This window comes from Staurois parvus, unplaced genomic scaffold (genome assembly GCF_062004578.1).
Source record: "Staurois parvus isolate SC_StPar_1 unplaced genomic scaffold, SC_StPar_1.0 ptg000155l, whole genome shotgun sequence".
NCBI lineage: Eukaryota > Metazoa > Chordata > Amphibia > Anura > Ranidae > Staurois > Staurois parvus.
Genome location: NW_028317951.1, coordinates 28,052,820 through 28,077,842, shown reverse-complemented (window position 1 = coordinate 28,077,842; position 25,023 = coordinate 28,052,820). Strand labels below are relative to the sequence as shown.

Sequence of the window (25,023 nt, the reverse complement as noted above, 5' to 3'; positions counted from 1 at the left end):
AGACATATGGTCCATTTTTGCATTGGCAAAGGATGTAAGAAAAAAAAAATGGATTGTGAACTGTTGAAAAACTGATGTAAACTGATATGAATTTATACGGATGTAAACGGACCTACTGTTCAGTTTTGCATTGGTAAAGGATGTACAAAAAAAAAATGGATGTGAACTGATGAAAAACAGATGTAAATGGATGGCAACTGCAGATCAAATAAAGGCAGGCTGTAAAGGATTAAAGGGTTTTGTTCCATTTCAATATAATTAATGTCTCAGTCTGCAATTTTCTAAAACTGGCAAAAAAATTCAGGTGACCTCTAAGTGTTGTCTTTCAGGTGTTTATTGCTGTCTGTGCCCCATTAGGGAGATTCACTCTCTTTTAATTGTCATGTTTATTGTTATCAACAGGCAGAAAAAGAAAATCTGACATTTTGGGTTGTCACCAGAACAGTAATGGAAGAGAAATCTTCCAGTGGGGGTGCTAGTTATGGTAACCTGGGGCCCCAAAGAATTCCCTTCATTTGCAGGGATTTTCTCTCATTTCCTGTTTTGGGACAAGCAATAATTTGGGGAAATTTCCCCAAAGAGACACAGATGGCAAAAAAAACCTTATGCATTCAAAAATGAAGAAAAAAGTTTTGCCTTTTTAGTTCTATTTTAAATTTGTCAGCTACTAATTTGCATTATCATCTTTATAATCTGCACCAAAAACCTTTATCATTAAATGCAGCATGATTCATTCTGTTTTACCGTCTTATTTGCAGGAAATGGGTATTTGGCTCCACATCGCTGAGATATGCTTCCGATGCAGGTATGTCATTTTAGACTGCAGATCAATCCATGTGCCCATGTTAAAGAAAAACTTCAGGAAGGGTTTTTTATTTATTTTAATCAAAGTGGTTAAATTTACAAGGTTTTTACCTTAAGGTATTACCTGCATTACGGTAAAAAACCTAATATTTTCTTTCCCCCTTCCTAAATACTTACCTGAGTCCTGTATCAATCCAGTGTTGTGCCCATCTTCAGCAGTGCTGCTCTTTCTCCCTGGTCTCAAAGAATAAATTGATTGCAGCAAGAGCTATTGGCTCCTGCTGCTGTCAATCAAATCCAGTGAGGAGGCAGTGGATGGTGGGACTGAGCTGTGCTGTATGTATGGGTGCAAAAGCGAGCCCGCACGCATGCCCCCTTAGCAAGGTGCTTGGTATGGGGGCACTTGGAGAAGAGCAAAAAGCTCCAGCTGGAGACCCCAGTAGGTTCAGGGCTGCTCTGTGCAATACCAGTGCACTGAGCAAGTAAGTATAACAACTTTTTTTTTTTTTTTTTTTTTTTTTAAATTAAAAAAAAAAAAGCCTTTAGAATCACTTTAACCACTTGCCAGCCGCGCTCTAGCTGAATGACGGCTACAGCATGGTTGTCCAGTTCTGGGAGGGTATCATATGACGTCCTCCCAGAACGCGCCCTGCCTACGGACACAGCTGATCACGTAATGAGGTAAAGGCCAATCACAGTGGCCTTTTACCACGTGATCAGCTGTGTCCAATGACACAGCAGATCACTGAGTAAATACAGTTGCCGGTTATCGGCTGCACTTTTCTCACGCTGTGATAACCAGCAGCTGTCACAGAGCAGATCGGCACTGATGATCAGTGTCCTGCAGTGCTGCCCAGTAGTTGCGCCCATCAGTGCCACCAGTCAGTGTCGCCGATAACCGGCAACTGTCACAGAGCAGATCGGCACTGTTGATCAGTGCCCTAATGATCAGTGCAGCAGCATCAGTGTCTCCTCATCAATGCCCACCAGTGCCGCCTCATCAGTGCAGCCTATCAGTGCCCATCACTGCTGTCTATTCATGCAACCTCATCAGTGCTACTTATCAGTGCAGCCTTATCAATGCACATCAGTGAAGGAGAAAAATTACTTGTTTGCAAAATTTTATAATAGAAACAAAGAAAAACTTTTTTTTTTTTTTTTTTAGTGCAAAAAATAAAACGCCAGTGGCGATTAAATACCACCAAAAGAAAGCTGTATTTGTGTGAAAAACAAATGATAAAAATTTCATATGGGTACAGTGTTGCATGACCGCACAATTTGTCATTCAAAGTGCGCAGCGCTGAAAATTGGCCTGGGCACGAAGTGGTCAAAAATGTGCCCGGTAGGCAAGTGGTTAAAATATGCTGGGTAATAACAAGTTGATGCTAATTGGGTGCATGCTACTTGCAGGAAAGTTGTAGATTCTTTATTTACATTTTTATTCAGCTGTATGGTATAGCTCACAAACATCCAGTCTGCTGTGACTATGATTTCAAGGGATTGTAGTTGAATGGTTCTCATAAAAAAGTGGTGCAGACATTCTTTAGAAGAATGTCTGCAGCACCATTTGACAAATGTTGGTAAATACGACAAATTCATGTACATGTTAGAAACACGTACATTAATCTTTTGCAAAGCCTGCATTATGCACAGGACTCAAGGATGCCATGCAGCCTTGGGGGGGGGGGGGGGGGGAATTGGGGGGGGGGGGGGGGGGGTTACCAGCTTCCTACACAAATTACTCCAAAATGACATTGTTCTTATTTACCATCAGTTTCCTTCTCTCCAAAACGGTGGCATTTCTTTATGACTTTGTTGAAGCCATTGTGACATAATGTAAGAGTGTCGCTGTTAAGAAGTACCAAAATTTGTTGAACGTATCGGTAATAGCATTTGAGGTGTCACATTGCTTTCCGATATTAGCACAGTACATTTCTTAGATGATCTTAAAGGAGAAGTTTGGGGTTTATAAAAAAATAAAAATAAACACCTATACTCTCCTCTATGCTGCAGCTGTCCCACTTCCACCGTAAAACCAAGAACTGAGCAATCACAAGACCACTGACCACTCAATTCTCGGTTTGCTTGGAGTGGAGAGCAGTGACTGTTGGTCACCACTCTCTGCTCTGCTCCTCTAGCGCTCATTAGAGCTCCAGGGATGTGCCACGCACTGAGAGCCGGAGCTAGCTGTCATTCAGGCAGCTGGGTGGATCTTGTCCATTTTGTTTGGGATCCTTCCAGAGCCTGGAGTAGCTGTGTGAAGTTAGCTGACAACAGGCTTTAGCTTGCAGTTGGTTGATTGTGGGTCACAGGAGAGCAAAAGTAAGTGCACGCTTGCAACCCATCCAAAAAGCCTTGGCTACATTTCTCTTTTTAATCCCAGTGTTGTAAATGCTATATTGAATTCCCTCCAATGTGTTCTGTGAATTGACAAAAGAAGGGGGGGGGTGTTTGGTGGATAAATTACACCACTCACATCGCCACAACAGACTAGAAATTTAGTGTGAGCTTTACTATCCAGTTTAATGAAAATGTAAATAATAAAAACAAAGTACAGTGTTCCTGCAAGTGATATACTGTATACCTAACGAGCATTAACCTGTTAAAAAAAAAAAAAATGCTTAGAGTTCCTTAAGTGTGGACTGGTTGTTTCATCTAGGGGTTTAATGGGTTGTGCGGGCAAAAGAAAAAGGAAAAAATCTGCTGAACTGTTAAGGGTTAATATTCTTGCAAGGGAAGTGTGTTTTAAAGGGTATGTAGAATGTCTTTTTAGGAAATGTTTCCTATATAAGTGTTTGTGATCAGGAGTTAAAACATAAATATTTTTATTCTCTTTCTTTTCCTTTTCTGTCATGTAAATAAGAAATAGTGCATATGCTTACACCAATTAGCCATACCATGACCACCTACCTAATATTAAGTAGGTCCCCCTTTTGCTGCCAAAACAGCCCTGATCCTTTGAGGACTGCACTAGACTTCTGTAGGTATGTTGTGGTATCTGGCACCAAGCTGTCAGTAGCAGATCACTGTCCATCAGCTTGCTTTCTTTCCATACAGCATCATGGTGCCATCACTTCCCCAGGTAATCGATGCATACGCACCCAGCCATCTGCATGATAGAAAATGTGATTCATCAGACCAGTCCACCTTCAACTGCTCTATGGTCCAGTTCTGATGCTAACATGCCCATTGTAGGCTCCTTTTGCTGTGGACACAGGTAATCATGGGCACCATGACCCATCTCCGGCTACATACACAAGAAAAAGCAAAGCGCTATGTGTTCTGACCCCTTTCTTTTGGAATCAGTATTAACTTTTTTAGCAATTTGAGCTACAGTAGCTCTTTTGTTCGATCGGACTACACGGGCTAGCCTTCACTCCCCACCTGCTACAATGAGCCTTGGCTGCCCATGACTCTGACACTGGTCCACCAGTTCTCCTTCCCTGGACCACTTTTGGTAGGTCCTGACCACTGCAGACCAGGAATCTCCCACAGGATCTACAGTTTTGGAGTTGCTATGACCTATCCGTCTAACCATTGCAATTTGGCCCTTGTCATAGTCACTGAAATCCTTACACTTGCGCTTTTTTTTTTTTTTTTTTTTTTTTCCTGGTTTCAACACATTAACTTCAGGGACAACATGTTCACTTGTTGTCTAATATATCCCACCCACTTTCAGGTGCCATTTTCATGAGATAATCAATGTTATTCACTGCCGGTGGTCATAATCTTATGGCTGATCGATGTATATCACACTTGCCCATCTGCAGCCAGGAAATGTTGAGGAAACTTGGTACTTCAGGTTTTCACACTGCTGGTTTACTGCTGTGCTGTGACTGCAGACCTAAAAGTAGGATGTTGGGTTACCCACACAGCAAATGTTGATGTGAACATCTGTCACAGCATATAAAATGCCCATCTGATTGTGCTCTTTTCCTATGGAACAGTATTGGTGCAATGGCATTACTGATTACATAGAGACAAGTAGTTATTATATATGTGAGTATTTTTAATGGAACAGTAGCCGATTTTTGCTGTCTGATCTTTATTTTGTGTTTGTTGTTTTTCAGGGATATCCAAGATCGAGAAAGTCCTTATTGCAAACCGAGGGGAAATAGCATGCAGAGTAATGCGGACAGCAAAGAAGATGGGTGTGCAATCAGTGGCTGTGTACAGTGAAGCAGACAGGAATTCCATGCACGTCTCTCTGGTACACTGCCTTTATTAGTATTTGTGTCTCACTCCCCTCTTTTTATATTAAAAATAATTGTACATTTCAGAGTCTAGACCAAATCTGTCAAAGTGCTGTTTTTGGACCACATAAAGCCTTCTCAATGCTTTGCAGCTGGCAGAGGGTCTCACAGCAAGATCCTGTTTACTGACAATTCATTTTTTTTTTTTTTGTTAAAGTGCTTTAGTAAACCCACATTTAGATGTATAAAAGCAGATCAAAATTCTTATTCCAAAACTCTTTTACACATGTTTAGATGCATAAATGACTCACCAGGGATTCAGGTTTCTTTTTTGTTTGTTTGGTTTTTTTTGTGTATAGATCATTACACAGAGTAATTATACTGATGTAAATGAAACTGTGCATGAGCCCATAGTGTATAATACTGTTCTGTTCAGATCCATAAAAAAATAAATACATTTTTTGGATCTGATAGCCGCATGTATTACCTTTTTTGTGCATGAGCCCCTAATGTGTATCTATTAGTTTTGGATAAACTGGTGAGGGGGTTAGAACATCTGCCAAGTTTTTATTGCTGTCTGTTTGCTCTTTAGGGAGAGTCGCCTCTTTATTGGTCCTGCTGACCATTGTAACTGGGGCTGAAAGTGAGAAAAAATCTAAAACGTTTTTAGTTGTCACAGAACAGGAATTGATAGGAAAACCTACAATGGGGACACATATTCTAGTGACAACTGTCACTCTTTTAGGAAAAATTTCCTCTCCCTTCCAGTTGTATCTATAGGACAGGTAGTGAACAGAGAATGGGGCACAGATGACAGCAATTTTGACTGTTCTCATACCTGAAATGAGGAAGGGGGGGTGGCTGTAGATGTAATTTTATAAATGGAGTAAATATTATATATAGCTTTTTGATGATGATTTTTTTTTTTCCACCCTATGTATGCTCAGTTGAGTTTGGCATACCTGGACTAGACCCTGCTTGCAGTAAAACTGTCTGCTTTTGTTAGTGCATTATTTTGCTAATGTTAACTCCTCAGTTTTATTGTAGGCAGATGAAGCCTATCTTATTGGTCCTGCTGCTTCTCAACAAAGCTATCTCGCCATGGACAAAATAATGCGTGTGGCTATGTCATCAGGTGCTCAGGTAATACGTCCTGGAATGTAATGCTTAATTTTTACATTAACTAGGTTCTACTCTGCTACATGTAGAAGTAATATCATGGTTTGTCATATGAATATGTTCCTGGATATGGCAAAGGCTTTTTTTTTCTATAGGTTTGGTAAAAGTCATGCTAAGGGATTATTTTTAAGATTTACAGAAACTAATTTTTTTGTATTAAAGTTGCCATACATCTGGTCATTCAATCTTTATACAATTAAGGTTTAGATTTTCCAAACTGATGTAATATGAAGACCTACCTAATGTCTCCAATCATTCTGCATCTAATCAGGAGGGTTCTTGCACTACACTTTTCCCCTTTCTGCCTATAAATGCCCCTCCATGTTAGCCTGTATCAATGCACACATAGGCAGTTAGAGGCACGAAAAAACCTCACTGCCTCTGTGTTCAGGAGCAGCAGCCTTTTGGCAGGGAAAAAAACGATTGACGAGTGTTTAGGCTCATCAAATGCTTGAGCATTAATTCATTTTAATGGCCATAATAAATTACGATTAGCACTTAACGAGCATGTACATGCGTCAAGCATGTTTTTGTTTTTTTCCTGCCAAAACACAGCTGTCAGGAGGAAATGCGTTTAGGAGAGCTGGGCAAATGCCCTGTGTGCATGAGGGCTAAAATGCTTGCAAGGAATGTATATTTCAGAACATACTGAGAGTCCTGTCCCCTAAAGGAATGTGAAATTGTAGAGAAAAGCATAGGGTTTTCCACTTGACATTTATTATATATAAAGGAATGGATTTGATAGTAATCTACCCTTATTCCACCCACCAATAGGAACACATCTTGTCTACAGACACACACTGTTAACCATTCTCACATCACAACAGCATTTTTTTTTTTAGCTTTAATAGAGGCTTAAAGATTGACCAAATATATACTAAAACCTCAAGAAGTGTCTTATACATTTGCATTTAGAGTTCTGTGTTAAAGACGTCCAGCCACAATTCTACTTTTAGCTTTAGACAGAGAAGGTTATTTCTGTCAGGTTTTTAGTGTTATCCAGGACTCCATTAGAGAGATATACCTTCACCGATTGTCTTCGGTGACCGCTGTTTCAACAGACCGTAAGTGAGAGGAAAGCTTCTGCAGCATCTGAGATGGCAATAAATTTTTATTTTTTTTTTAGCTGAGTAGAGGAAAGCTTTTTAGAGGATTAGCTTTTAATTTCTGTCTGTATGCCTGCGAATCTTGGACCGGGCTGTGTTGCTGATGGCAATATAGTCTTCAGCCAGGCACTGGACCTGGTTATGTTGTGTGGCGGGATTGCTAAAATGGCTCTATAAATTTGTAAGTAAATTTTAGATGAAATGTCTGTGAGTACATTAAATCACTTTTAAAATACTGATTCAAACAAGATTGGCAGTAATTGATTACAGTGGAAAGTATCATGTTAAATCTTCTGTTAGTATGTCCTTTAATAAATTTTATGAGATGCAAGATCTGTGTATTTTACATTGGAATTCTTCTTTGTATTTAATTATTCTTATTGTTGATATCAGGCTATTCACCCAGGTTATGGTTTCCTCTCTGAGAACACTGAATTTGCAGAACTGTGTAAGAAAAAAAATATCATTTTTATTGGACCTCCCTCGTCTGCTATTCGAGATATGGGGATTAAGAGGTAACAAAAATTTTTGTGCTTAGTCTTGTTAGCACTTCTCTTTCGTAATAGAGATCAGTTACACATCTGTCCTGTCTTCTTAGCACATCAAAGTCAATTATGTCTGCCGCGGGAGTCCCAATCATAGAGGGTTACCATGGGGAAGAGCAGTCTGATCAGCATCTCAAAGAACAAGCCAAGAGGATTGGCTACCCGGTGATGATCAAAGCTGTCCGTGGTGGAGGTGGTAAGGTATGCTGATTTTAATGAGGTACCATATTTTTCGCTCCATAAGACGCACCTGACCATAAGATGCACCTAAATGTTAGAGAAGGAAAACAAGTAAAAAAAATATTCTGAACCAATAGACTGCGGACATAGTACAGGAGATGACCAGAGATTGCAGACCTTTGGGGAACAGGGTGGGTACCCAAATTTGACAGTTATCCTCTCCGTAGCCTTGTGGGACATGTGACCGGTCCCAGAAGACTACAGGTGGCCATTCACAAAGCTCAGCACTTCTCCTTCATGTGCAATGGGCATCCAGCTGTGAAGCCGCAAGCTGTCACAGCCGGGTGCCCACACCTGCAGATGCTGGGGAGAGAAGACGGCCTGTGAAAGCAGGACACCGCTGGACCGAGGAACAGGTTCTTATGCAAAGTAGAGCCGAGCGGTGGCCCGGTATTCTAATATGGCGGCAGTGGGAATACCGGGCCGGCTGCTCCATATTCGCTCCCTAAGACATTTTCCCCCATTTTCTGGGGGGGGGGGGGGGGGGAGTGCGTCCTTATGGATACGGTAAACTAATACAGCAACAGCAGCCATATCTACAACATATGACCAAATGTTTGTGGATGCCTGACTATAACGCCTTTTATGAGTTTGTTAGACATACCATCCAAACCCACGAGCATTAATCTGGATTTGGCCCCTGTTGTGGCTATAACAGGCTCCAGGATCTCATTGAAAGCCTTCCAGAAGAGTTCAGTGTGTCTAGGAATGTGTGTCCGTTCAGCCAAAAGAGCGATTGTAAGGTCAGAGAGTGAAGTTGCATTAGAAGACTTGGCTCGCAATCGGGTTACGCTTCAACTGAAGGGTATTTAATAGAGTAGAAGTTGGGGTTCTGTTCAAGCCAGTCAGGTTCCTCCTACACCAAACCTTTCAAGCCTTGTCTATATAGATCAGAAGTGCACTTTTATCTAAACTGTCTTTGTTTGCTGTAGCATTAATAGTACCCTTTACTGGAAACATCTGAACTCTGTAATTGTGAGGGGTATCTACATACATTTGGGCATATAGTGTAGGTATGAAGGTCAGGTGTCCACAAACTTTTTACCATATAGTGTAACTTTGCAATCATCCTTTGTAACATTTATTTTGTTTGAGACATTTTTTTTCAAAAATGACAAAGACTGTTATCGTTAGTGTAGTGGTTCAGATTAATGTATTTATTAAATATGCTAAGCCCATCACTATTTAATGTGGGTGCGCTTCTTAGGTGCTTATATTGGATGGTGGGCCCGTGAGTGGGTGGAGCTTGAACCCCCTTACCCCCCCCCCCCCCCTTGTGTCAGGCAAGCACAGCCAGGTTTACAGAGGTTTTCAGGCTAATAAAGCTAGCACTCTGTAGTAACTTCTCCTTAGCCAGGTCAGTAATGTGGATATTGTTTGAAGACAACTAAATGGAGAGTTTCTCTGAATGTATACATTTTAATTTACATTTTTGTAGCCATAGCTAATAGTTTTATTAGAAATGTCATATGCAATAATCATGTATGATTTATCATTGCCTTTACAGGGTATGAGAATTGCAAGGTCTGAGGAAGAGTTTGTGGAGCAACTGGAGTCTGCTCGTAGAGAAGCAAGAAAGTCATTTAATGATGATGTCATGTTGATTGAAAAATTTGTGGACAACCCAAGGTAAAAATAGAATCTTTTAAAATTTTGTATAATATTGATCCACATATAATTTTGTCAACTTGTACCACTGTGTCTTTAGTACTTCCCCAGAGGTTTTTCCTACCACTATATTGCACATAAAGGGGTTGATCTACTAAAGACAAATAGACTGACAAAAGACAAAAGTTGCACAGTGCGAGGGAATTATCCTCAGAAATCATTGACTCTGCTGACTCTATCATCTAATCATGTGCTTGCAAAATGCAGTTTTGTTTGTCCCTTTTTTTTTTTTTTTTTTTTTAATTTTTACCTACAGGTATGATTATAAGAAAGCTTACCTGTATGTAAAATGAATATCTCCTAAACGTGCACCGTTTAGGAGACATTCTATAGAGTAGCAGCCAGTGATGTCTATGGCACATACCTGTGCTATTCCGTAAGAGTTGTGTGCCGTGGCTGAGACTCCCATGAGCATGCGTGGGAGTGATGTCATCTCGGCTCGACCAGTCAAGTGGCCGCCCCCCTCAAGTTCAGTACCGCTTTAATCTCAAAATATGCAAAGCCAGTCCAAGCACATTACAACTTTGCTGGTTACTGTATGTTGTAAGGTATAGGGGAGGTATATTGAAATTGTTAGAAATACACTTGGGCAAAATATCCTTTTTAGGACCTTGATCCCACAAAACCAAGAAAAGATGTGATTAATTTTTGAGGTTTAATTTCATGGATGGTGGGGGAATAGGGTGGGGGGCAAAGTAGTTAAGAGGGCTGAGTTTTAATTTGGTTGGGATCATAAGCCCTAATTTGTGGTGTGTGTTTTTTGTTTTGTTTTTTGTTTTTTTTTCCCTTCTTCTTCTAAGACATGTAGAAGTCCAGGTGTTTGGGGACCAGCATGGAAATGCTGTCTATTTATTTGAAAGAGATTGCAGTGTTCAGAGAAGACATCAGAAAATCATAGAGGAAGCGCCTGGGGTAAGACTAATTCTATTTCACTAGAGGCATTCATTATTTACAAAAAAGTTTTTAAAGCTGTGTGTTGCCAATGATCTAAAGAGATATACTGTTTTTTTTCCTTTCGTAATACTGACTGTTCCACCTGTATAATTGGTTAGTGTACCCCTTCTTCTTTTTTTTTTTTTTTGCTTCCTTTAGCTTGAATGATTAAAAAAAAAAGGTTTAATTTACTAATTGGGATAAGCATGTGATAACTTTGCTGTTTTTCAACACAACAGCTGACCTAACCCCCTTATTCTAATGTAAATGTGTTTGGACAGCACAGCAATGCAAGGGTTTTTGTGAATATATTTTAATATGTTAACAGCCTGGAATCAGTCCTGAGGTCAGACAGAAACTCGGAGAAGCTGCTGTCAGAGCTGCAAAAGCAGTCAACTATGTGGGTGCAGGTATGTCTCCATATTATAAAAGAGGAGTATATAGCCTGATGTGTGAGCAGGCATATCAGATATGGAGTTGTCTAGCTGCAAGAAATGTGTCCCTTTTTTGACAAATCATTGTTTCTTTTAGGCACAGTAGAATTTATTATGGATTCACAACAGAATTTCTATTTCATGGAGATGAACACCCGACTGCAGGTAGAGCATCCAGTCACAGAGATGATCACTGGAACTGACCTGGTGGAGTGGCAGCTGCGAGTAAGTATAAGGACCTCCAACAGATTGTCTGTAAAATTATTCCGTATATAGTGGTTACAGAAAAAAAAATGAAGGCATTAGTTCCTAAAGCTGCAGTGTAAATAAGGTGATATTGAATGAGATTTTTTTTCATGTAAGAGCTGTTTTTCTCTCCAAACAAGTCAAATTCTGTTTGGAAGTACATGTGAAGTAACTCAGATTGGGAAAAAAATTGAGGCTCCACTTTTGTTCTCCTGTTAAAGGTGGAGGGTTTCCTTCAGGATAAAAAGGTTGATGTGATCCTAAACTACATTTATAAATTACATTTTATACAAATACAAACCACATTTCTTTTAAAGAGCACTTAGGAAATAAAAAAAAAAAATAGTAATTTTTTTCTATAATATCTAATGGTAGAATTATTTAGATATCGAACAACAATGTGTTAATTTAGTGTCATTTTCTGAAGCTGTGAGAGCTGTTTATATAAATTAAATGGATAAACTACGGTATCCAATTACAAAAACTAAAAAACTGCACCCTATAGCATAAAGGTCTATCTTTCACCCTTGAAAGTGTAATAGTCTCAATACCACCCCAATATGCTCAAACAATACTACAATACAAAGATGAATACAAAATGTCAAAATCCATATAGTCTCTAAAAAACAAAAATAAAATTTTTCACTCGTGTCCAAAAAGTAAAGTCATTCCCACTCTGATTCCAATAAGGAAAATTCTCAGATCTTTGTTGCAGAGCCCTCCAAATGGCTCCAAAAGGAAAACGTGAACCTCAAAAAAAAAAAAAAAAAAAAAAAAAAAAAAAAACTTCTGAGGTTCACATTTTCCTTTTTGGAGCCATTTGGAGGGCTCTGCAACAAAGATCTGAGAATTTTCCTTATTGGAATCAGAGTGGGAATGACTTTACTTTTTGGAAACAATTGAATAATTTTATTTTTGTTTTTTTTGTAGACTATATGGATTTTCACATTTTTGTATTCATCTTTGTATTGTAGTTTTGTTTGAGCATATTGTGATGGTATTGAGACTAATATATAAATTGACTAATTCAAACAAAAAGATCCACACTAATGTTGTCTGTGCCTACCCTTTTTTAATGGTCGTTTGGGAGTTGTTTATGTAAATGGGTTTTTATTGCTTGTAGATGGTTAAAGCCATATTCCACTTAAAATTTTAAATGCACGTTACCAAATTCCATATAAAAAATGTGGGTTGAAGCTACAAAATGTAACCTATTATAATATTGAGTGTGAGCTCATTGCTTTCTCTGGTATTCCTAATTGTATCTTGTCACTTTCCTTGTAATACACCTCATCCAGATTTGGTGACTTTTTATATGTGCTGGTGCTCCAAAGACAACAATCTTCTGTATGGTTTTAACCACTGCCCACCAAACCTGCGCATATATATCCTCATGAAGTGATGGTGATATCTGGGTCATGGCTGTAGCTGCAACCATGATCCAGATATCATTCTTTACAGACGGTGATTTTCTTTCTTTAACCAAAAATTATCCAAGCGGCTATATGGCTGCCCAATTTTCCCCTTCCCCGCTGCCTTTACTGGGCTTCTTCGTCCCATTATAACATTACAGCACCCACCATTTTATTTTCCAGGGACTTGCTTTCAGAAAATTATATATATATCGTATATAATTTTCTTGCAAAAACTTATCTTTACATGTACTGTATGTGGGAAATGTCAGATTTGGCTTGGCAAGTTTCATCTGTATTTTGCTTGCCTTAAAGTATTGTATTTGCAACACATTGACCATTCTCAAACCATTGATCTATGCTGTTCTGGCTATAAAGGAAAGCATTGGTATTTTGCAGGTGGCTGCTGGGGAAAGGATCCCTGCAACACAGGAAGAGATTACTTTGAATGGCCATGCATTTGAAGCTAGGATATATGCAGAAGATCCTAACAATAACTTCATGCCTGGAGCCGGCCCACTTCTACATCTTTCTACTCCACCTGCCGATCTTTACACTCGCATTGAAACTGGAGTCAGGCAAGGTGATCGCACTTTTTAATTTTTTGTAAAATATTATAAACATATCCCTCCAAACAAAGTCAGTTAATTAATCCTACCCAGTAAAGATTACCGATAATTCTAGTCAAAAATTGCACTGTTTATTTTAGGTTATACAAAATCCACTGTGACTAGAGTTTCCAGGTTCCTAATGGGTTTTCTAAAACTGCTGTACAACTTCCTTCATGTTGGACTAATGTGCCCCTTTTTGTGAAGCTATTTTTCTTAAGAATATATATATATATTAAGAACCATAACCACGCCTAAGGGTAAAACAAATGTTAATGCCTAAGCAGAATTTTGCAACTTTGACATGTTCGTAAAACCGTGCATATTACCACAACTTTGTGCAGCCAGGTGGATTATACAGTTTTTTTTGTTTTTTTTTTGTTTTGTTTTTTTTTTTTGTTTTTTTCAGGACAAATTGGGCTTTGATTTGGTGGTAAATGGTAATGAATATCCCTTGATTTTTGATTATTTTTATCAAAAGGAAACGTGCTACAAATAGTTCTCCTGACAATTGCAACAATACCACATGTGTATGTTGTTGTTTGTACCTGTAGTACAGCCCAGAAACAATAGTGCACATCTTTTGGGGTTTTTGCCCCCAAAAACACACTGACACAAACTGATACTAATTAAAAAAAAAAAAAAAAAATCCTGTCCCAAAAAAAACTAACCATGACCAAGAGACTAGCCCTGGCACTGACCTAGATCAAACCTTAATCAGGGGTTTTTATTTATTACTATTAATATTACATTTTTTTTTTTTTTTTTTTCTCTCTCTCTCGCTCTCTCGCTCTCTCTCTCTGGTCTCCGTGCTGGGAGAATGCTGTGCTTTGCGCACCTAGCTCAAAGACAAATATGCAGCCTCACTGAAAAAAACCCAGTCCAGTGGGGCTGCATATTTGCGTGCGCTCAGTGGAAAGGGGGTTAAAATGATATTTAACCATTTGACGCCTGGCCAATAGCCGTATGGCGTCCGGAAAAATGTACTAGCTTTCCGGGAGGTTGCCATTTGGCGTACTCCTGCACATGCGCAGTTCGCGCGCTTGCAGAGCCGCGCAGCGGCGCGATCTGTCACCAGCCATGTACCTCGGACACGGCCGATGACAGATCTGAGTATTGGCCCCGTTGCCGGTACCATGTGACCTGCTGTGACCAATCACAGCAGGTCACATGACAGTTGTATACAATGGATGCCATCCATTGTATACTAGTGTCTCTGTGAATGTTCACAGCTAATCACATGCACAAAAAAAAACCCTGAATGAATCGATGTCATTCAGGTAAATGCTTGCTTATAGCAAAGTAATTCTTTGCTACAAGCAAATTTTGTGTAAAAAAAAAAAAAAAAAAAAAAAAAAAAAAAATACTGATCACTTCCCCAAAGTAGTACAATGTTACTGTGGTAACATTGTACTACTTTGGACATAGTGAAATATGAAAAAAGACTCTTAAAAGAGAAAAAATGTAAGCACATTTTAAATAATAAAAGAAAAAAATATATTTCTTTCATACTGTCACCAGTCAGTGTCCCTGATCACCACCATGCCAGTTATATGATGACGCTGTACTGCACTAGTGACAATATGTAAAAAAAAAAAAATAGTGAAAAATAATTTTTATTTATTTTTTTTCATTTTCCAAAAAATTATGACAAAAAAAATACAACTTCAAAAAACTCGCCATGCCTCTTATGAAGTACGTCAGACTGTCTGCTCTGCAAAAAGGGGTCATTTGGGGGATATCTGTACTGTTCTGACATTCTTGGACCTCAAGAAATTAGATTGGCTGTCAGTACTTCAGGATTGATCAATAATCAGATCTATACCATAGTTTGTGAACTCTATAACTTTCCTCCAAACTAAAAAATACATCCTAATTTGGGTTATTTTCACCAAAGACATGTAGCAGAATACATCTTGGCCTAAATTTATGAAGAGCAATTATTTATTTGCAAACTTTTATAACAGAATCAAAGAAAAACGTGTTTTTTTTTTTTTTTTTTTTGTTTTTTTTCTTTATAACAAACATGTCATACTTATCTGCTCTGTGCAGTGGATTTGCACAGAGCAGTCCCAATGCACCTTCTCAGGTCCCCCGACCTCCCTCCCTCTTGCCGCGTGCCCCCAGAGCAAGCAGCTTGCTGCCGAGCCTCAACTCTGTGTCCATTTGCGCACATGCATGCATCTGCCCTGCTCCTCTCTCCTCATTGGCTCACTGGCTGTGATTGACAGCAGCAGGAGCCAATGGCTTCTGCTGCTGTCTTAGCCAATGAGGAGGGAGAGTCCCTGGAGAGCCACACTCTGGGTGGAGGAGTGTGAAAATAGAAGAAAGAAATCCTAAAAAAAAGAAAAATAATGCAGCAATTACATCTAAGAAATGCTGCTTTTTGGTATAATACCACTTTAAGCTGATGTAATGTAATAATAAATTATATATTAAGCTTTCAAGTTGGGAAGCACCATATAAAACAGGCAGTTTGGCAGATGAGTCAGGTTTTTTTGCTCAATAATTTTGCTTTGTTTCTCTTCCAAACTGACAGGTGACGAGGTTTCTGTACACTACGACCCCATGATTGCCAAATTGGTGGTCTGGGCAAAGGATCGGCAAGCAGCACTGACAAAACTAAGATATTGCTTACGGCAGTACAATGTGAGTAAAACCTTCCACAATTTTCTACAGCATCATTTCTTAATCAACTTCTGGCAAAGGGGCATGTTTGAAAATTTTCCATCAGTCAATGGCTGCGGTCGTTGATCAGTATGCTCTGAAAGTGACAGTGCCGCTGTCAGAATGCAATCTTGCAGTGGGAGGAATTGCACCATTTGCATTGTTTGTGTGGAAGGAGGAATTTTTTTTTTTTTTTTTTTCTGCCATCAGTGTATTAGCAGCTTTAGCCTGTGAACTGCCTAACTTCATGCTGATAATTGTCTGTCTGTTGTCAGCATAAGATCAGGATGTTGACACAGCAGCAACTGTCTGACCAGCTACGTAAATATCCCTGCATCAACATCGCTTGTGTTGATGCAGGGATCTCTCTGACAGCAGTTCTCTGGATTATAGTCCATCGTCTCCATACTCAAAAGTCAATGCGTTTTTTGCAAATTCTTCTTGCTTCTGGTTTGGTATTTTTGTTACCATAAACTGTAGAATATAACAAATGCATAAATATTCATACTGTGAACATATTTTCATAAACCTTTATTAAAAAAAAAAAATAAATTCCTGGGGGTGGATACAGGCACATACAAGACCAGACAATCACCCCAGATATAGATTCCAGATGGACTATTAGGCAAGTCACAAATTTAGAAGTTTGGGTAACAAAAGACCCAACTAGATGAAATACAAAGTACAACAAGATGAGAGGTATAATGTCTAATTTCCCCTTCTAAAAAAATAGGTGTCCCCTAGATCAAAAACTTAGCATGTGTGTATATATTGTGGCATAAAACCACTAAAAAAATCCATGAACTATAATTGGGCCCCAGAGCAAAACACCATGGCCCACCACTTATTGCTTCCAAAAGGTACACATGCACAGACTTCAATAAGGCTGATAGGAGGGGTCCTCAAATTCCAATTAAAGTGTAGACACCTACATATTCCAGGATTCCCAAAACCGATATTCCTAAAATAAAGCAAAAATCATAGTAACCTGTCACAGCTGTCAATTCCTGATCTATTACATTATAAGCAGTAACATGGCCCCATATAAATGCACACGAATCTTATATCTTTGTAGCCTCAGGATGTCCCCTTTTTTTAAATGTGCCAGTGAAAACATAGGTCTGTAGGGGATGGTATATCCTCCAGTAGTGGTGCACCAGAAATGAAAATTCTGGTACCAGAACCGAAAATTTAGGATGCACGGCTGTTGTATTTAGGCAGCTGTGGCACCCATGACTTCTTGAATTTCTTGAACAATGTGTCTGTATCTGATTGGATGCAGTCACTAGTCAGCTGATAATTTTCCAGCCAGCTCCCTTTTATTGAAGGGCCACCCACAGGTTGAATTTGGGTTGATTCAGCAGGAATTGGCCGGAATTTGAGCTAGGTTTGGCCAGGTTTGCAGTCGTGCTCAAAGTAAATACAGCTAAAGTAATAGCGAAATATAAACTATATAAGATACTAGTTGCCTACCTGTGTCTGGCATCAGTACATTTTGAGTCAAAGATCAGGATCATGCATGCTGTAAATGAGACAGTAATTTATGTTCCAGGTCAGTTAGTCAAGAAGCATTGAAGGGAAGTCCTCAACATAACAGCGAGATAGGTAGCATTTCAGAAGAGGTCAGCAATGACAGCCTTTGTGATTTTCTCAACCTGTAATAATGCAGTACTAACATTTATTTGATCGCTGAACTCCTTTTTGAATGCTAATAATCTTATAATGTACATTGTGGGATTACATTTTATTAGCTTTGTTTTTGATTATCTGGTATAAAATGCTCAGGTTAATAGAAAATCTATAACAAAATTACGTTCTTCTCTGTTTCATTCACACTCTTAATATGTTTTTATTGATTTGCCTTCTGGACTGTCTTTACAGATTGTAGGGCTGAGCACCAATATTGATTTCCTCCTTAGTCTCTCTGGACATCCAGCATTTGAAGCAGGGGATGTACATACCAGTTTTATCCCCCAGCATTATAATGAGCTGTTTCCTCCTAAGAAAGGAATCTCTAATCAGATGTTGTGCCAGGCTGCTCTGGGTCTCATTCTGAAGGAGCAACTATTAACCAATGAGTTTAATGTGCATTGGGAAGGTTTGTTTCTTTGTCTATATTCTACATACAGTGTCTCATACTAATCAAAATAAGTGTGTAAGATCTCGCACGTTAAAAACAGGCAGTGACTCCTTTTTTTTATAATATTAAAATTGTGTGGCTCCATTATAATGTAAAGGTGCATTCCTGTAGTGTAGATAGTGTAGCACCTGTGGAGCCTACTAAGGTGTTGTCATTGTAGCATATTTATGCTGTGGCACACAGTAGTATGCAACTGTTCCTCAAATGTAGATGGGTTTTAAAAGCCATAGTTTGGGACAAAAAAAGACCATTATAGCTACATTAGTGTTACATATATAGTACTCGGTCATATTAAATATGACATGATACTAATCCTAAGGAGTTGAAGCTTAAAGAATAAGTTCACCTTTTTAGAAAAAATAAATCCTTTTTTTTTTTTTTTTTTTTTTTTTTTCAGGTAAAAAAAAATGTGCATTTATTTGTCTGCAGGAGCCTGTAAACCATTGTTCCAGCGATCAGTAGATACAATTAAATTTGTTTTCTCTAGTCCGTGAAAGGTGAATGTTCATTGGTTGTTGGTTACTGCACATTACATTTTTTACCTTTTTTGAGTATAGTAGAATGACTCTACAACCTCCCCATAATGGTTGTCTTGGTTTGCTCAAAAATGCAATATTTAGCTATTGGTAAATTAATGGAAATTCCTACATGCCAATTTATTTAATGGGATCTTTATTTAACTGCTAGCCTACAGGGCACTTATACCCCCTTCCTGCCCAGGCCAACTTCCAGCTTTCAGCGCTGTCGTAATTTGAATGACAATTGCGCGGTCATACAACACTGTACCCATATGAAATTATCATTTTTTTTTTTTGTGACAGAGCTTTATTTTGGTGGCATTTAATCACCTCTGGGTTTTTTATATTTTCTTAAACCAAAAACCAATGAAAATTTTGGAAAACAAAAAGTTTTTCTTTTGTTATAAAATTTTGTAAATAAGTGATTTTTCTCCTTCACTGATATGCGCTAATGAGGCTGCAGTGGTGGGCACTGATGAGGAGGCACTGATAGGCGGTACTGACTGGCAGCATTGATGGGTGACACTGAAAGGCAGCTCAGATGGGCACTGATGTGGCATTGATGTGCACTGATATGTGGCACTGGCACGAGGCACTGATGGACACTGACAGGTGGCACTGCTGGGGCTACACTGATCATCAGTGCCCTGATGATCAGTATACATGTCCCGTCCGCGGAAAGCCGATTACCGGCTGTCCTCTCGAGCTGTCAGCGTGACAGCTCGAGAGGAGGGAAATGCCGATAACCGGCATTTCTCTGTTTACATGTGATCAGCTGTGATTGGACACAGCTGGTCACATGACCGAGCCGACATCTTCAGCTCTTTCCGTGATCGGTGATCCGCTGAGGGACAGAGCGCACTGCTGATCGGCGCGCTCCCTGAGCCACGCATGCGTAGTGAGAATGGGAGGACGTCATATGATGTCCTCCCAGAACAAGCAAACCACCTTGCGCCAGTCATTGGACTATATGGCGGGTGGGAGGTGGTTAAAGCAGTATGTATTCTGCTAGTGTTGGTCTGAGGGTTCTGTTACAGTACTACAGCACTCTTTCACACTAAGGGGTTGGTGTACTAAAGACAAATACACGGTCCACTTTGCAAGGGAAGTTTCACTCTGCAAGGGAATATTCCCAAGAGCTTTGTTAATGTGGTGAAATTTAACTTTGCAAAGGATGCATAAATACGGGGAAAAAAATAGCATTTTTGATTGGATGATGGAACTCCTCAGAGCTTCCCTCTCATTCACTAAGCTCTGGGGAAAATTCCATTGCAAAATGCAATTGCACTTGCAGAGTGAACAGTCTATATTTTGTTTTAGTAAATCGATACCCTATATGTGGTGATTCTGCATAGCACAAACAAGGAAGTTGGTGGTACAGAGACAAAATATTTCTGCATGTTTAGCTCCAAACGCCACTATGGTTATATATACTGTATAATGCTAAGTGAGAAACCGTGATCTTCTTTTATATGTGTGGTGTGTTTTTGTTTTTTTTGTTTAACCATTTTCTGCTTGTGAGAATCCAGATATGTATAAGATGTGATGTTGTTTTGCAGGTGAGACTAAAAAATACTTTTAAAACAGGTGGCTTCAGGGCATATAGAATGAGAGTAAACGTAATCTGCATTGTCTGCAAGAAACCGTGCAAAATGCGGAAATCTGACTTTTTGTTTTGCTTTGTAGACAAATTCTCTCCATTTGCTTCTGGCAGTGGCAGAAGAATAAATATTTTATATACCAGGAACCTCACATTGCTGGATGGAGACAACCGTAGGTGAATTTTGTGTTTCTGGATATATTGTATGATTTTTACTTTGTTTTTCAGTTTCTCTACAAAGAGCAGAGGTATGTAAATAATTTAGAAAGGTTCCCTCCGAAATATAACCTTAAATTGTTACTAAACCCAGGACCCTAGATTCACTTTATCTGGTCACCCACTGTACACAGAACATGGAAGTGCAATTATTTTAGTAAATATGCACTGCTAAATACCTTTTTTCTCATCAGCAGTTAGAGCAGTCTTGTGACTTTTCAGTGTGCAGCCAAGCACTGGTCAAAGCTTGTATGAGGAGTTTTCACTTTGCACTGGAGGATGCAGAACCCCTGACCTCTGTCTGGACAGTGTTGATTGGCCCTGTGTTGATCACATGCACCGTACCAAGAAAAAAAAAAAACCCTCTCTAGCAATACACACCAAACTGAGCATGTGCAGAGTGACTCCATACAATATGTCTTATCAGGCAAAGAAGGGGAGGATCAGAGAAGTCAGGACCAAACAACGTTTTTACACAGTGCAGAGGATTCGCCCCTTAGGTTCCACAGTGATTATAACAAGCATGCTTTATTGTATGTACAGACTGATTTTACGGTTGTGGGTTTAGTAACACTTTTTAAGTAGAGAGAGGGGGGAGAGCGAGAGACATCTCCAGCAGAAAGTCCTTTTCCTGTTAGGAGCATACAACTAAAGACCGCTGTGTTCTGTGTGGAAGCATTGGACTTCTACTAATGTCTGACCCTTTCAGTGGGAAGTGTGAGCTTTGCTAATAAAGAGTATCCCTTAGTTTCCAAACATTAACATTGATCAATGTCATAAGCCTAGTACACATGGTCAGAAAATCGTAAGAAACATACCGCTTTCTAAGTGATCATATGATACTGTGATCGTTCATACACAGCTTTCGTCCGAAATTATTTGAAGGGACAAGCACGGAAATTTTTCCTTTTTAATTCGCACAGTTTTCATCCAAAAATACAGCACAAATGCTTTACTTCTGAATTTTTCTTTCTGTCGTACAAGAATTTTCGTAACTTTAGTAACCGCTTCACTTTTGTTATGAGACTAGCATTCGTCCAATATTCTTATTGTATGTACGGTGCTTAACTCTCTGCTGTTGCTGTGGAGTAAACTCATCACAAGCCTCGGTGATTAGGAATGAACAGGTCATGAAAGAACTATTGGGTTCCCATCAGTGAAAATTCCATGTCCCTGATTAAAAGTAGCAATTTTGTTTTCTAAACTGGGGTTCCACCTGGAAAAAAAATAAAAAGTCAACAGCTACAAAAACTGTAGCTGCTGACTTTTAAAATACAGACACTTACCTGAAAAGGTGAACTAACAGAGTACTCCCTTACCAACTCCCGACCAGCTGCTCTCAGACACAGAGCTGTATGCACAGCGCAAAAGTACTGGTTCCTGGCGAACCGACCATTTTCAGATGATTTTCGGCATGTGTGTACCAAACTTTAAAGCAGATCTTACTTTTACTAATTGTGTCATCCTTTGTTCAGGTAAACTTTTACTATTAAGTACATTGCTTGCATGTTGTCAAACATTTTAGAAACCCATATATTATTTTATTTTTTTTTAACAGAAGTGGACTTGAAAATCAATTACAACCATGACGGCTCATTTGACATGCAGGTAACTAGGAACATGGACTGAACTACATGACCTGCATGGTAAACTGTAGTCAGTGTGGCTTGGAGATTTTGAAATTTTTGTAATCTCACAGGCAAAAAATTGAAAATACAATACATTAAATCACTTGCTATGGTTGTTGACGATAGATTAATCTGCCTATATCTCAGTAAGCTTCTTTGCATCATTAGAACAACTGTAGTATGGCTTCCACCAAGTCAAAATGATTTGCTGAGTGTCAAAACCGTTTAATCAGAATTGATGGTAAGATTATTGTATGTTGTAGATGGATAACCATTGATTTCAGGAATTGGTATTAACTGCTCCTCATCAGACCATTATAAACCGGTACAAGTTAATAGCCTTCATTAGATTCCTCTTTCCCTATAGAAGCCGTTTGTATTAATCTGTTCAGAATGAATAGTTGGCACTCTATGTATTCTTTTAATGTGGCAGTCAACATTACATGACCATTGTTGATTGCTGACAGTTGTGGCAAATTCAGGTGACAAATGTGATAGACTGTGTAATGGATAGATATGGGGATAACATGAGCTGGGTTGTCTGAGCACCTGTGTGGTGTGTGTTTGTTTTTTTTTTTTTTTTTTTTTTTATGCTTTTATTTATGTTTCAGGTTCAGGATAAGGTTCTGCAGATTTCGGGAGAACTTCTGAATGAAGGTGGCATGACATTCCTAAAATGCTCTGTGGATGGCACAATTTGTAAATCCAAGCTCATTATCCTTGATAACACTATCCACCTCTTCTCAATGGTAACACAGCATTATATCACAATTTTAGGTTTTTGCTTTTTTAAATCTATAGATATCACATTGTTGGTACCTCAAACTACCTCTAGCCCAGTGACAAGGTCCATGTGCAGAAGCTGTAGAAATGCTATTGTGCACACAGAACTGAAAGTATAGTTTACATTTTAATGTCCCAACCTTATGCTGGCCATACATTATAAAATTGTACAATTTTACTTTTAGGTTTGACCTTATATTATATGGTTTTGGTAAATCTGAACACTTTCAAATTTGTTTGCAATTACACAGGCCCTTCCTTGCACTACATAGTTTAAGGTAAATCTAAAGGAAATTGATTCCGAAAATTGCATAAAATAAGGCAGGGCTTGACAAATGTACTTTTGAATCTGTGAGCCAGCTAAAAAAAAAAAAAAAAAAATATAGGAGCCAGTTTTTTTTGTTTTTTTTTAATGTAGCATGGGTTGTCAGCGCCCGGGGCAACTTTTGGGTGACAAGCTTCACACTATGTAATTTGCCGTGCGACAATCCTGGCAAAACCGCACCACATTTTAAGTGCCATTCATGATCACCCTGGTTTGCACATGCGATTCTGAATGAGTTTTCAAACTCACAGATTCGCATGACAGGCTAGATATGTGTTCCTATTGAAGTGGTTCACACAGATGCAATCCACGCATTGTGTTTTCAGTGCCATTACGAAAAGGGTCCTGTGTGAGTTTGTAGAGGTGCGTTCCAGACTTGCGAGTGATAGCGTAGCATGCGGAAATGTGTTCACATAGGATTGCTATTGACAGGCGTTTTTGCATTGAAACTCAATGGCCGTGTGTGAACCCAGGCACCAGGATGCAATTTCTAGCCACCATGGCGAGCTGGTATTTGTCAAGCCCTGATGTATGGCCATCTTTAGTTAGAAGTTGAGAGAGAGAGACTATATTAAGACTGTCAATTTTGCCCAACCGTTCCGACAATCTTCTCTATTCATACAAGCTGTACTATAGCTTCTGTGAATGAAGATCAATCTATGATCTTGATGAGTGCATATGACAAATCCCTTGGCTCTAATAACCTTAGCAGCATCAATGATATCCAAGTATCACATTCATAGTAAGTGCTTGTGCTGGGTTTTTTTTTTTCTTTTTTTAAGTTTGATTTAAACTTAGACTTTACGTGAGCAAAGAAAACCATGAACGATAAATAGAATATTGAGTAAACTTTGTCCAGTTGGACAAAGGTTACTCAACAGTACGTTATTTCGCTATATACAAAATAGGTACATTTCTATTTTGTATACAGACATTTTTGAAAGTAGGGGACTGGTATATATCTCGCTCGTCTACTGTTTGCTGTATCTGAAACAATCCATGTGTTCTTACTGCAGGAGGACAGTGTCCAGTTAGATATTCCTGTTCCCAAATTTCTCTCTGAAGTAAGCACCTCAGGAAGTCAAGGAGGGGCTGTAGCACCCATGACTGGAACAATAGAAAAGGTAATACATTTTAACCCTTTTTTTTCTTTTCTAATAGTTTTTAAAGTGGAAGTAAAGTCTGCCAAAAATTTTGCATCGTCCTCCTCCGTACCTGTGCTGCATATAGTTTGAGATCAGTGTAAATACCTTTTTTTTTTTTTTTTTTTTTTTTTTTTTTTTTAACCGTTTCAATACCGTGCAATTTTACACCTTCCTGCCTAGGCCATTTTTCAGGTTTCAGCGCTCTCACACTTTGAATGACAATTGCGCGGTCATACAACACTGTACCCAAACTAAAATTTTATCATTTTCTTCACACAACTAGAGCTTTCTTTTGGTGGTATTTAATCACCACTGGGGTTTTTATTTTTTGCTAAATTAACAAAAAAAGACCAAAAATTTTGAAAAAAAAACTAATTTTTCTTTGTTTCTGTCATAAAAGTTTACAAATAAATGTTCTTCATAAATTTAGGCCGAGATGTATTCTGCTACATGTCTTTGGTGCAAATAACCCAAATTAGGATGTATTTTTTAGTTTTTAGGAAAGTAATAGAGTTCACAAACTATGGTATAGATCTGAAAATTGATCAATCCTGAAGTACTGACGGCCAATCTAATTTCTTGAGGTCCAAGAATGTCAGAATAGTACAGATATCCCCAAATGACCCCTTTTTG

General features: G+C 38.8%; 1 protein-coding gene across 1 annotated transcript in view; it reads left to right on the top strand.

Moving 5' to 3' along the window:
* Window positions 1-25,023, top strand: part of MCCC1 (methylcrotonyl-CoA carboxylase subunit 1) — a 30,396-nt gene that overhangs the window by 1,429 nt on the left and 3,944 nt on the right. The window contains exons 2-17 of the mRNA XM_089675578.1: window positions 759-805; window positions 4,875-5,014; window positions 6,045-6,140; window positions 7,676-7,797; window positions 7,881-8,028; window positions 9,575-9,696; window positions 10,536-10,647; window positions 10,997-11,078; window positions 11,200-11,327; window positions 13,160-13,343; window positions 15,908-16,017; window positions 17,917-18,133; window positions 20,380-20,466; window positions 22,068-22,117; window positions 22,749-22,886; window positions 24,262-24,369. Coding sequence (XP_089531704.1) covers window positions 759-805; window positions 4,875-5,014; window positions 6,045-6,140; window positions 7,676-7,797; window positions 7,881-8,028; window positions 9,575-9,696; window positions 10,536-10,647; window positions 10,997-11,078; window positions 11,200-11,327; window positions 13,160-13,343; window positions 15,908-16,017; window positions 17,917-18,133; window positions 20,380-20,466; window positions 22,068-22,117; window positions 22,749-22,886; window positions 24,262-24,369 — 1,891 coding nt within the window. The remainder of the gene's footprint in view (window positions 1-758; window positions 806-4,874; window positions 5,015-6,044; window positions 6,141-7,675; window positions 7,798-7,880; window positions 8,029-9,574; window positions 9,697-10,535; window positions 10,648-10,996; window positions 11,079-11,199; window positions 11,328-13,159; window positions 13,344-15,907; window positions 16,018-17,916; window positions 18,134-20,379; window positions 20,467-22,067; window positions 22,118-22,748; window positions 22,887-24,261; window positions 24,370-25,023) is intronic.